Raw genomic sequence first — 14,478 nt, 5'->3', positions numbered from 1 at the left:
TATTTTTTTCTTTGGGACTTCTTTCCCTGTTCTCTCATCCTCTCTGTTTTCCATTTCCCCCTTTCTCGCCATGTTATACTTTTCATAATTTTTTCTTCCCCATATTTTTCCTTTTATTTTTTAGTATACCTACAAATTTCTCCAAACCCCCATCCTGACGAGAAGGGCAGACCTAACAAAAGCAATTGCCGCCTTTGGATTTAAATTATGATGCAAGCCGTCGTCATGGTGACAGTGTAGGAGAGGCGAAACTTTTTAGACGACTATGGCAATCTATTTACATTAAATCAAAACCAATAAAATAACAAATTAAACCACTAAAATACTTTGACATAACCTGTAATTTGTTTAACTTGTCATAGCTTGAAATCTAATGCAGGTCTTCCCCTCGCGCTCTGCTGTACCCATTTTTTAAAATATTACAGATAGTTTTTTCTTTTTACAAATAAATATGAGTTTAAATAATAAAATGAATAATTTTAAAATGTCTCTCGACTTTGTTACCTGCACTTCAAGTCTTCGTAGTCATCTTTTCACCTAATAATGACAAGTAGATTATCAATCCAACTTCCGAAGTACGTAGTTGACGTGTTACGAACAGTCTCCTCGTCCAACGATGGAAAAGCCGCAAATTTTGGTCTACTCTGAACAATCTCTAAACTACAACGCATTCGATGTGAAATGGATTCCACGGTCAGCGAAATTAGTCGTTATAGGGAGTCATCCACGAGGCACTGGGGCACTGCAGGTGAGAAATAGGAGGCAATGCCACTTAAAAATTGTCAAGTACCACGACTTGTGTATCCCAACTGAGAAAGTCTCTAGAACTTTCTAAGTTTCTATTCGTTAACCCATCATTAAAGGAACAGTGTGATTAGTGTAATTTTGTAATTGAATTGTGACAAGTAGCCTAGGCTCGAAATCCGTAAGCGACAAGTAGCCTAAAGCTAGTTTTCTTAGCTTAACCTACCGTAGGGCTTGGGTAAGTAGCGTAGGCCAGTTCAGTCAGTGGCGATTTTAGGCCAAACTATACCCAGTTTAGTTTACTAATGTACATAAATATTAATGGATTGACTTGGTTCTTTTGGTATATTAGTTGACATTAGGAAATTATTCTTCCATTGTTCTTATTGGGCAAAAGATAATTTACTTAAAATTTTCTGAGTCCCAATAATGGATGTACAGGTAGGCTAGGCTGTAATCCGTGTGTTAGGCTAGTCTGACATACGGCTGATCAGTATAGGGTAACTCATTAATATAGAAATAGGCCTATTAGGCCTAGTATGACACTTTCGAGAGTCGGGGCAGAACACAGGCGCAGATTCTGGCAGTGAAAAACCTAAACTTATTTTAGAATGCTATATCATGACCTAATTCGACCTTCCTAACCCACGTGGGAGTAGCAACTGAATACCGGAAACATGGATTAAGCATCCGCTCGGAGGTAGTGTTCAAGCCTGCTCCTGTCGTTCTCAAAACTACCCCAGTTTTGACTGACATGGGATAGTTCTAGAGGAGATCCCCGCATGAAGTTTTTAGTGTTTGAGGAGGGATAAAGGATAAAATCTAGAAATAGGTGGAAACATATTAATAGTAGCCTATGCAATGGTTAGTTATTGTTCTGCCGCTTCCCTTAAAACTGGTAATTCTGGGGGCTCACAGGGGGAAATGAGAAATGGTTTTTTTTTGGTTTGGGAAAACACTTTATCCCTTGCCTGATGAAGCACATCGTATCCCTAACCTGTCAGTTTGTCTTTCTGAAATGTGAAGAAGATGCCTGCACAAAAATTTTTTTACCAGTATCATATGTAAAAGATTTTAGTACATGACATAAGCAATATCATTGGATGTAAATATGCTTACCTAGTGTATATCCATTCTATTATAAAATTGATTGGATCTGATTATGCATACCTATAGGCTATACACTCCTTTTATTATGTAATAATTAATTGGATGTAAATATACATACCTGTTGTAGTGTACACCCCTTTTATTTTGTAATTGGATGTAAATATGCATACCTATTGTACACTTTTTTTTTTGTAATTAATTGGTTGTAAATATGCATGCCTATTGTACACCCCTTGTATTTTATAATTAATTGGATGTAAATTTGCATACCTATTATATGCCCCTTTTGTTTTGTAATTAATGGGATGTAAATATGCATTTCTATTATACTGTGCACCCCTTTTATTTCATAAGTACTGTACATTGATGTTGTCTTAATGATAAACTGCCTGAAATGAGGCTTAACTTACTTTGGTAGTTCTAAAGATGGTAGATTTAGCATAGGCTGATTAGGCTTCTTGGATGATTTTTTTTTTTTTTTTTAAACCTTTAGTGAGGCCTTATTATTATTCAGAAGATTAAACCTATTTATATGAAACAAGCTAACAGGGCCCATTGACTTGAAATTCAAGCTTCCAAAAAATATGGTGTTCAGTAGGAAGAGGAGGTAAAGGGAAATACAAAAAGAAGAGATTCCACTTATCAAAAACAAAAATGGATTAGTAAATAGATAAAATGTATTAAAATGCAAGGAGAATATTAAAATAGTAATGCATTGCATCTTCACTTGAACCTGAAGTTCAGTTGCACGACATCCTCCTTAAGTTCCAGTTGCACGACATCCTCCTGAAGTACCAATAGCACAACATCCTCTTGGAGGTTGTTCCACAGTCCAACTATGTGAGGAATAGAGAACCTCTGGAGCTGAGACGATTGACAGCGAGGCACATTTACTGCATATTGGTGCTGCTGTTCAGTGAATCTGGTTGCTCCTGGTGAAATACAACTTATGAAAAAGTGACTAACGAGATCATTCGTCGATGGTCCAAGTCATAACCGCTACTATTAGGAAACAGAAACCTACCACCATGAATCACTCTATCTAAAAGAGATAACTCTCAGGCAGAAGCAAACATCCACACCGGAGAACAGTATTCTAGTAAAGGAAGGACAAATAACCTAAAACAGCTTGCATTGATTTTATCACTGTTATAAAAATATGAGGCGTTACAAACAATACACTACTAAACTTTCTTGTATTTGCTGAAACTTTCATTAGATGTTTCTCAAAAGTAAGATGCGAATCAAAAGTTACACAGCAGTTAAAGCTTCAGGCTCATTCAGTAAAGTTCCATCCACCTGAGGGGGAGGATGGGATGGGAAATCTTTAGGAAATCTGCTAATCAATAGTGTTTTCATTTTACTAGAGTTCAGCCTCACATCCCACTGACTACACCATTCACTGATCCAGTCCATGTCCCAATTGATGACAAGGGCCACTTCATTTCTCATAAGTGGAGACTTGACTACACCCACAAGTGTTGCATCATCGGCATACTTAATCTTGTTTTTCAGGCCAACATGCATGTCACTTGTATACACTGAAAATAACAGTGGACCAAGAACACAAACCTGTGAAACTCCAGGTATAATAGGTCTTGGTTCACTGAAGATCCCATCCACAGCAACTCGCTGCTGCCTACCTATAAGGAAATCTTGAAGAAACCCACTCCAAGATTTTGAAGTGTATAAGTAAGTGCCTTGTGATTTACTAAATGAATGCAGCACTAAAATCTATTTCAATTGCTCTGCACTCAAAATCCTAATAAGGGTTCCCTTGTAAATGGCATGTCAAGTCTAAAAGAGCATCACAGGTACCTAACTGCTTCCTGTATGCATATTGACTATTAACTAACAATCCTTTAGATTCCACATATAGTGGCTTAGAAAAAACTTTTTCAGCAACTTTGGAGAGCACAGGTAGAGTAGAAATTGGCCTGTAGTTACTGTAGTTTGCAGATATGCCACTCTTTGGAATAAGCATGTGTGCTCGTCCACAAAGATACTACATCAACATAAAAATTATAGAATCTACTAATTTTGGGAGACAACATACTAGAAACTTTTTTAAAAAGCAAAGGGAAGAAACCGTCGGGATCATTTCCACCCCAGCTATCAAGATTATCCAGAATTTTCATAGCAACCCTGGGGCAAATTTTGTAAGAAATAGGTTCAGGATGACAAGTATCAGGGAGAGGGACATCCTCAGCTGATTGCTTAGCTTCAAAAGCTCAATGAAGCAGTTCAGCCTTTTCCCCAGGTCCAGTAACCAATCCACGATCATCTGTTAGTGGTGGAATGGAAGACAAGTCTGCCCAAAGATAGATGATGCCAATTTGGTCCACCACAGATAAAGTTGAGTAATTCCTTCCAAGTTTCCTCTTCAAGGATTTCTCTCAGCTGTATGGTAAGTTCTATTCACAGCACGGTGACTCAACAAAAATGGTGTAATTTTCATTTGAATGATTTTGTTTCCATGCTTTGAGTTTGGTCTGTTTGTCTTGGTAGGCTTGTGTATATGTATCATCAAACCATGGCTGGTCAGTTGTCCTAAATTTGATGACCTTTGTAGGGACATATGTTATTAAAATAGCCATTACATATCGTATTAAAATAGCCATCAGCATTTCATGCAACTACTACTTGGGATCAGGATGTAATATAACTTCTGAAATATTAAGTTCCTTATAAGCTTCAGTAATACGATCCCAATTGGCTCTGGATTTCAGCCAGATCGTTTTTCCAAAGGTGGCATTAGGAATATTGTATACTGTTTGACAGGTATGTCCATCTCAGTGCCGCAGTAATCAGAAGTGCCTATATATTCACAGACCTTGGACTTAACAATAGCTGGAACATCTGTGAATATGAGGTCTAATCTATTACCAGAAATATGCGTGGCTTCCTCTATTAGCTGGATAAATCAGAGGATACAGAACTCTAGGGCTAAATCAGAGGATACAGAACTCTAGAGCAGACTGGCCATGTTGATCTGTAGAATTTGAATTTAACCACTCGCTGTGCCTTGCATTACAGTCTCCACAAATAAGGAATGAAGCTTATGAATCTTGTGACTAAGCCATACTAATCCTTTCCAAAAGAGTCATATATAGAATTGTCAATATTTGGATTTTGGTAAACAGCAAATACGTAAACATTGTAGGACTTAGTTAAGATTTTGAAACACAAGAACTCCAAAATTTTTTTGATGATAAATAGGTTGTCCGGACTTAGGGTTTACAGCCATGCCTTGCGTATGTGGGATGTTACGACGATAAATAAAATCAGGGCCATCAAACTCTGGGATTAAAAACTCAACCTTTGACTTGTTACTGTTTACAAGAAAATTCGACCATAAGCCCCGGATATTTGAGGAAAGTACTTTCTAACTTTTCTTACTACAATGAGTCACAGGCCCAGGTTCAACTCGGTGTCTCCTGAAAAGATTAAAATTTACAACATAAAATCAGTATCAGACTAATAAGTAGACCCAATAATAACGTTGTAAAAATCAACAGAACAGTAAACAACAGTATATACCATCAACAACAACTGTATTTACATCATTTACAAAAATTCTGTTGAAAGTATAAATAAACATGTCCAAATGTCATTGAAAAAACTGCCGGGAGCAACTGGTCGACAAGGTGGGGCCAGCACACCTTGTAAGGCAAATGAAATCTGCCAGGTTCGCCTCAACAGTGGGGTTATGACAGTCAGGATAGATTTAAAAATAGGTGCTCAGTAGGAAAAGATTAGGTTAAGATGAAGGCATTTTCCTGATACTAATCCATCAAGCAACTTTTGCTTTCTTAGCAGCCTGTCTCACACACTTTTCAAAAAAACAGGAAAGTGAATAAAAAAGAGGATAAATGTTTGATTATACCCTCGGGCAAGGGAACTCAAACCCAAGACCATGGAAGGCCACGGTACAATGGCTATGGCACAGTCCAAGGTTGGAGAACATGGTTTGAATTCAGAGTAGCCTTCTCTTAGAAGGGTTCCCTACCAAGGGTAGAATCACTGCACTGGTTTGATTTCAGTGTGTCCTTCTCCTAGAAGAGTTTCTTGCCAAGGCTAAAGAGTCTCTTCTACCTTGATACAAAAATAGACGCTGTGCAAAATCAATGAAGTCTTCTATCCTGGTTTAAGTGTATATAGCTTCGATTTAATACTTTAATTGCTGTAAAGAACTCGATATGCTATATATAGGATAAATATATTTTAATATCAGTGTGCAAATTTAACCATCTGTAAAGTATTTTAGGTATATTTTTAACTTAAAAATCATTAAAAGAACTTTTAAAATGGCCTAATTGTATGTATGTGTAAAATGAGGATTAGTTTTATTCGAAATGTGGTAATGGGTTAAAGCAAGTTTATACAATATGAATGTTACTGTAAATTAAGTTTTTGGGAAATTGCATCTCAAGTTAATTATTCACTTGGTAAGTTATCAGATAATTATGCTTATATAATATTTTTAAAGTGCTAAGTTTTTATTTTTTCCAGATTTTTGAAATGAATGAAGGATCTTTGAATTTACTGCACAATGTAGAACGTCCTAAAGCCCTCAAATGTGGTATGTACAACATATGGTTACTGTATTTTTATTTGTCTGGTAGTTGCACAGTACAGTAAGAAGGGATCATGTCAGCATTTCCTGGATCCTCTCAGGGGGTATCTTGCAATGTGTCTTGTGCTTGGCAAGCAGAAGGCAGTAATAAGGTTCTTTGCACCATCCCTTTGTGTTAAAAAGCCTGTGCTGAAACCCTGTGAAATGCAGGAGGTTTAATATGCTGGTTTAGTTAAACTAATATATCTTGATAACTGGGTAGCCTATCAAGACTTCTGAAAGAGATTTTATAAGTTGAAAAATTAAAATAATCCATGTTAGTTTACATCAACTGATTCTTTAGATCTATAATTGCTGTTCAGCAGTGTATGGAAGACATTGAATACTGACTACTTTGCTCATTTATGTGGTCATCACAACCTCCAAAACTCATGACACTTTGATGCAGTTGCGAGTTGTGGGGGAGGGCGGCACTAATAAATTGAAAGATTTGATTTTTATAGTCATTCTGCTGTCTCAAAATGAGTTGAGCCTTAAATTATCTTACTAACCTTGCTTTTTGATAGTTTGTGATTATCTGATAATGAACTTCACTCTTGAATGACTTTTTTTTTTTATTTAACTGAATTGTAAGAGGGTGCAGACGCATATCTTTATGCTAGATGTAGAGTACTGATTTAATTAAGCAAGGAGAAATTGTGTTGTCGAACATGACCCAAGTGCCAAACTTGGGAAAGGTTGCAAGTCAAGAGTCAATTGTAAACCAAGAAGCTGTCTTAAATCAGTAACTGATTCAGTGTTCACTCCATAAGTCCTTATGTTGGGTGGAAGTCTGTTCTAGATGAAATTTATTAATGTAAAGTAATACTAATATAGTACTTCAGTTTACACATTGATTATGACAGTTTCACAGAATTAGACATGTTTAGAAAAACTAAGTTTCCATAGTAATAATTGACACTTATTTCCTTGATCCAAACCAGTCAGGATCTGGAAGAAATGTTAATAGGTTCTTGATACTTTCAATAGAAGGCAGCAAAATAGAACATTGTTATTTTTCAGGTTTATGTTGTCTTAGTGCCACAGAAAAATCTCAGTTGCTGAGGGAAATTTTTATTGTTTTTATGTAAATATAAACCATAGCTTGTTATGTAGAAGTATTCTTCGGAGTGACTTGAAACTTGATAACAAGGTAGTTAATTTAAAGTAGATGGGCTAGTGGGGGAGTCCTCTGCTTACCTGCTCTAACCCACCACGTTCTTTGGTGTCATTGGGTGTTTACATGTGTGCTGTCCTGCTTTCCATGCCTAAGCTTCTCATTCTCCTCAGGTTTAGTCTGGAGTGGGATTGTTTGTGAATGTAGTTACCCTTCCTGTGCAATGTAAGGTAAAGTATATACCTATACTGGGCTAAAATTGACCATTGCTGATTCAAGAAATATAAGTTTGAAAGGAAAGGAAATGGCATGTGCATGGAACAAAAAAAAAAACTCTAAGCAATTTTCTGCACTCGCCACATCGAGTTGATTATAAAATTTTCTACAGGCGATAAGTGGTGACACAGTTGGTTGTAGTACTTTGGTCCAGGACGGGCTTCTTCTCCTACATAATGGCAAATCAACGTGTCCTAAATGTTTCCAGTTGTATACAGCAAATAGGCTAATCTAAATTATTATTTTTATCCAAAGACAAAATACAGAAATGCGAAAAAAAAGTTTACTCACAAAAAAACCCCCAGAAACTATCGAAATCTATCCAATTGAAAAAATTTCTCTCTCTCTCTCTCTCTCTCTCTCTCTCTCTCTCTCTCTCTCTCTCTCTCTCTCTCTCTCTCTCTCTCTCATGTAACATGCTGTACATTATAATTACATTACTGTACACAGGTGAAATTTACCTATACTGTAATATGAAAAAGCTTGTAAAAAGTTTACACACAAAAAAAGTATGGAAGCTCTCCCTTGTACATATTTCTCTCTCTCTCTCTCTCTCTCTCTCTCTCTCTCTCTCTCTCTCTCTCTCTCTCTCTCTCTCTCTCTCTCTCTCTCTCTCTCTCTCTCTCTCTCTCATCTAGAATAGCAAGGCATCAGTAAAGTAGAGCAAGAAAAAGTCATCTCTCACAGGCAAACATCAACCCATTTCTTCATTTTCCCCATTGTTGAAGGTCTATCAGCAGTTTGATGCGAATGATACAGATTGGTTTTGTTGGTGTCTTGCACTACTTCACCATCTATAAACAAGCAAAAATTGTCAGATTCTTGGCTGTTTGGATTCAATTCAAAATCATGTTTGTTTTGATACAGATACTCCTACACCTTCATATATAGGAGATTCCCACTGCACTCTGCATGTCTTGGCTAAATGTACTCGTCATTCTACTGAAATCTACTGGCTTCCTGTTTGCCCTAGCCTGCCCTGGTCTGAGCCTGCTACGCATGGTCAATTGCTTTCCAGCCAAGTGTGTGATACGGTGTACACAGACGCTCCTGCGTTTCATAGTCTCTCGCTAACGTGTGTTTTTATGGGGTTCTTTTCCCCTTACGTACTACTGAACTTGTATTTTGTCTGTCTTGACAAAGTGTCTTCTCTAGCTTACAGATTGAGTCTCTTTCAGCAAGATAGAAAGATACCCACAAGTGACTTGATCACATAATCAAATGTTGGCATAGGAGTGTTGTTGTTCAGTCTTGCCCATCTTTCAACTAAGATTTTGTCTGTGTGCTTTATTCAATTCTTTGTGAGGTGTTGTGGCGGGATTTTAAAACACAAAAAACAATACACAACACAGATACACTGAACATATAACCACATACAATACTCACTATGATCCTCGGTTGCTGGGAGATGGTTGAGGATGTCCACGGTCGCCAACACAGTAGACAAAATTACACAAACAAACCCGGAAAACAGACTTCCAACCAAAAAAAACCAGCAAAAAGAAAGAGACACATGCACAGACAACAATAACATCCAACAGAAAACACTCGACTCACGGAACATACAACAATCTACCACCAATATCCGCCTTGCACAGAACTCAGCTCAAGACTCACTCTAAAACCGAAAAATCCTCACATATATTCCATAGACAGACAGCGCCGTAAACAAACTAACGACCTCATCCCTCTTCCAACAACTTTGAGCACTCACTAACGACAATTACACACTCTCTCTCTCTCTCTCTCTCTCTCTCTCTCTCTCTCTCTCTCTCTCTCTCTCTCTCTCTCTCTCTCTCTCTCTCTCTCTCACACAAAACGTTGGGAAATGCTAAATAAAACAAATTTATTCATCCTCTATATTTCTCCCCCTTTTTTTAGCATTTCCCAACCAACACCTTTCACACCTCTTTCAAATCGCCTTCACATAACACCCATGGATGCTCACTAGCAGGTCCTCTAGATCGCGTTCGCGGGCACGCAATCATTCTCTCAGAATCATTCTCTCTTCTAGCAACATTCAAATCCACATCTTCTCCTCCATTCTCTCTCAGATTCACGCTATCTTCTTCACTATTCCCACTCTCAATTTCATCCACAATCTCATCTATACCCTCTAACTCGTTCCCGAATACCTCCCCCAATTCTTCAACTAACCCATCCCATTCGCTCATTGACCTTTCCAATTCTTGCAATGATTCATTCATGCTTTCAATCACTCGTCTATCACTGCTACGCTCTCTTACTCTTACACTTTCGCCCACTTTCGCCCACCTCCAACCGCTCACCAACCCCTACACGTTCAGTCAACTCAGTTATATCAAACCCGCATATGCTATAGGTTCTATTCATACCATCCCATTCATCCGTATTACATGCTTTATCACTCATTTCCACTTTGCACTCACACCCTATCACACAACTTACGACCATTCAGTTTACTTACGTTCTTCCCTTTCTTACTTTTTCTACCATACTCTATCAAAACAAATTGCTGATCCTCATGCAACAACCCCTCACGTACATGCATCACACGCACCGCTTGCATCCTGGAGGATCCACCCATTTGAACCCCCTTCACACTCAGTTTCCCGAATTCGCTGTCACAGTCACCCTCTTTCGTCTACATACACTTGATACATGCCCTTCCATTCCACATTCGACACACTTCGCTCTCGGTTCTGAACACATTCTCGCATAATGCCCATTCTTACCACAGTTGCCACATATTACATTCACTCGGGTACCCCTACAACCATTAGCAATATGTCCCACCTGTCCGCACCTGTAGCATTTAACCCCTATCTTTCAGACACTCCCTTACCAAATGTCCCGGTTGCCCACACCCGAAACACACTCCCAAAGACCACCTACACTCATTCTTTGTATGTCCTTCCTTTCCACATCTAAAACACTTCGCTCGACTTCCACTCATCGACCTTCCCCTTTGTACACTACTATCCCTAACCCGTTCAACCCGTTGTTCCCTTACAAACCCACCATTCATCCTCACTGGCACCTCCACATTACTTGCTCTTACACTCCTATCTATTACACTATCTGCCATTCTCATTGGGCCCCTCAACACTGCATCCCTAAAGCTTCCAAACTCTGGCACCCTCTCTCATCTACCCCAGCCCTTACACTTACACTTCTGCTCTCTTTTATAACCCTGTCAAGCTCATAATCTTCTACAATTTCCAAAATTTCTCCCCAAGTCAACCTTTCATTCGTCCATCTTTTCTTCTCCTTCCGCTTCAAGTTCACAAATTCTCTAACTCCATCTGGCACTGTCCCTAACAACTTCATTACTAACTCCTTACATTCATCTATCCCATCATCCCCAAACTTCTTCCTTGCCAACATCTCAGCCTACAAGCATACAGTGACAAGGTTTCCCCAGCTTTCATTCTTGCCTCATCAAATCCATTCTTCCTCTTATACTTAACACTCGCTTTCATACGCCTCGCTTGCTCAACTAGTCTAGCTTTCACCTTGTCATACTCAACATCCCCACACTCATAATAACCCTATACATATCAAGTAAAACCAGTCAAATACTCTCCTAATTCTCGTGCCCACACTCTCTTACTCTCCCCATACTTATCCTGACAAAACCTTTCATACTCCTAAAGAAATCATGCACATCCCTACTTCCATACTCATTATACCTTTCACATCAGGGTACCTCCCTCACATACATAGCCTTTCTCACTTCTTTCTCACTTTCTTTCTCACTTTCGCTTACTTTCGCTCTGTCCTTTCATACCCTCTTCCGAATACAAAGAGTCCACTTCTGCACTTACATTCATCTTACTCATTACACTCTTCTTCCCCTCTTTTTATCCACTTTTATCCATTCACCTCCATCCACCTCACTAATCAGTACTGCCTTCACCCTCTCCCTTCTTTCCTGCCTTTCCCACTTCCTTACCCTTCTTACCAGTTTCCTTTCCTTTTCCCTTCTTCCCTTTTTCTTCCCCTGACTTATCCTTACTTTCCCTCTGTTCCTTCCCTTGCTTTTCATTCCCCTTTTCCTTACCCTGCCTCTCATTCCCTCGTTTCTTACTTCCTATTTCCATATCACTTTCATCACTCACGCTTCCATTCACTTCTTCCTCCTTTTCTTTCTCTCTTGCCCCTTCACACGTTCCAGAGAACCTGCCTCCAACAGCCCCTTCTCCAAAAACACCCTTGAACATACCTTTCATCATTTCTTCCACACTTTTCATCATTCTCTCCAACTTTTTATCCATCTCTCTTCTCTGACTCTTTCATCTCCCCTTTCATTTCTTCTTTTGCACTTCTTAGCATTCCCCCCATCTCCTCCAACTGACTCCTCAATTCTCATTCTCACCCCTCCCATTCTTCTCCTCCAGCCTCCCTGGAGTTCCTCTTCCATCCTTCTCTCTCAGTCACACTCCAGCCAACAATCTCAATAACAGCTGAAATACAACAGTCCCACGTTGGGCGCCAAATATTATGTGGCGGAATTTTAAAACACAAAAAACAAAAAACAGATACACAACATATAACCACATGAATACCTATGATTGCTGGAAGATGGGAGATGGTTGAGGATGTCCACGGTCGCCAACACAGTAGACAAAACCACACAAACAAACCAAGGAAAACAGAAAAAACCAAAAAAACCAGCAAAAACAAAAGAACATGCACACTAACAAGAAAAAAACAACTCTCAAAACATACAAAAATCTACCAAGACCAAACAACCGACCTTGCACAGAACTCAGACTCAAGACTCACTCAAAACCGAAAAATCCTTCATATATTCCACAGACAGACAGCGCCGTAAACAAACTAATGACCTCATCCCTCTTCCAACAACCTGAAGCACTCACTAACGACAATTACACACACACACTCTCTCTCTCTCTCTCTCTCTCTCTCTCTCTCTCTCTCTCTCTCTCTCTCTCTCTCTCTCTCTCTCTCTCTCTCTCTCTCTCTCTCTCTCTCTCACAAAAGAACGGGGAAATGCTAAATAAAAACAAATTTATTCATCCCTCTATTAAAAAAGTGTTTAGAAGTTTCCAACTTGTTTGGTAATCAGTCAAATTAAAAACTGTAGTAGAAACGTTAGGTAATTTTGATTGTCGTTTTAAGTTTCTGCCTTCACTAAATGAAAACGTTTATTTGTTTTAGACTGAAGCAACATTGATGCATGGGCTCAAAATCAATATGGGATGATAGTTCATCTTATCCTGTGTTAGTCGACCCCCCATGCACTTTGTTTTTTTAATTCAAAATTGGACTTAATATTACTTCTCAGTGGGAGAAATATAAGACAAGGCATGCATTTTCACGGCATCCTTTCTCTTAGCTTAGTGCTTTGTCCATTTACAGTAACTCTGTTAATGATGTCATTTCATTTGGTCCAATCTTTTCCTATTCTTCCTTCCCCTGCATCTTTTTCAAGTTCCACCTGTTGGTAATAGACTTGTGCTGATGTGTCACTGATTAATCCATTCCAAAAAGATGTGCCAGTGCATAGCACAACTAGCTGGAGTTAAACCAAATAGTAAAGAGAAAGATCTCCGTTCTACATTTGATGAAACAATGGGAGATGAGAAAAATAGCAGAAGAATCGTCCTGCAAAATCATTTTCAATATTTTTGGGACAACATGGATGTATGATGTAGTCCCCAAATATCAGCGATCCGGTTTTAAAGTGCTTGTCTAGCGGCAAAATCCACAATGCTTTGCAGCAAAATCCCAATTTCCACTGATCAGTGCCAATAATCGGGTTGTTGGTTTGGCAATATTTAGTGTTGATAATCTTGTTCTTTTTATCTACATTTATTTTGCAAGGTGCCAATTGAACTAAAATTATTTCTGTTGATTATCAAAAGGAAACATTTTAGTTATCCATTGAAATAAAATCATAATACACCTCTTGCTAAAAATGGAAAAACCAATAACCAGGGACAGCCTGTAGTCATTTTCCCCATTCAGCCAGATCTTTTTTGGTAATAAACAGGTTGTTCATCTGAATACAGGGTCTGACATGGGATTGGTACCTCAAAGTGGCTCTTGAATAAGCAGAAATGATAAATGCAGATCTTGTCCACCTGCTATTCTAAATTCCAAACACAAAGCCTTTCTAACCCACAGATCTGTTGAGGATTGCTCAACAAAAGGTTTTACAACGAGCTGTAGCTGCCTCAACTTTGCAGATGGAGACTATCTCAACTGGTTAGAAATAAAGACTTTTCAAAAGAAGTTGTTCAAAATTGCCAGCTCTTGTTAGACTGTCCTACTTCATCCGTATCAATTGGAAGTGGATTCTTCCTGGATTGGTGCAGTGACAGGATGTCCCCTCAAAACCACTCTAGAAAGATCTCAGGTTTGTTTCGAGGACAGAGTTTTTTTTTTGGGCCCTGTGTTGAACCTCTCTACAGCTCAGCAATTTTTATGCAAGTGCTGCCTCTCTTGCAAAGTGTTAAATCTTTTCGCGTCAACATGTGCGTACTTGGGAAGAGCTAGGAATTCTGGGATATTTTGAAAAAGGTTGTCACCCTGACTTTGAAAACCACCTGGAGTGCAGTGTTTATTTTGGGATGAGGATTGAGTTGTCAGACAAAGTCTCCCCATGAAC

General features: G+C 38.8%; 1 protein-coding gene across 5 annotated transcripts in view; it reads left to right on the top strand.

Moving 5' to 3' along the window:
• The first annotated feature begins 363 nt into the window (after positions 1-363).
• Wdr92 (WD repeat domain 92) overlaps positions 364-14,478 on the top strand; it is a 52,720-nt gene continuing 38,605 nt past the window's right edge. The window contains exons 1-2 of one of the 5 annotated variants that reach the window (XM_067097666.1): positions 364-748; positions 6,367-6,436. In XM_067097666.1, coding sequence (XP_066953767.1) covers positions 617-748; positions 6,367-6,436 — 202 coding nt within the window. In that variant the 5' untranslated portion in view covers positions 364-616. Of the gene's footprint in view, positions 749-858; positions 983-4,145; positions 4,262-6,366; positions 6,437-14,478 lie in introns of those variants that run through there. The other 4 variants (XM_067097657.1, XM_067097673.1, XM_067097692.1 and 1 more) reach the window with 4 other exon arrangements.

Source organism: Macrobrachium rosenbergii, chromosome 4, assembly GCF_040412425.1.
Source record: "Macrobrachium rosenbergii isolate ZJJX-2024 chromosome 4, ASM4041242v1, whole genome shotgun sequence".
NCBI classification, from domain to species: domain Eukaryota; kingdom Metazoa; phylum Arthropoda; class Malacostraca; order Decapoda; family Palaemonidae; genus Macrobrachium; species Macrobrachium rosenbergii.
This window is presented reverse-complemented; position numbering and strand designations above follow the sequence as displayed.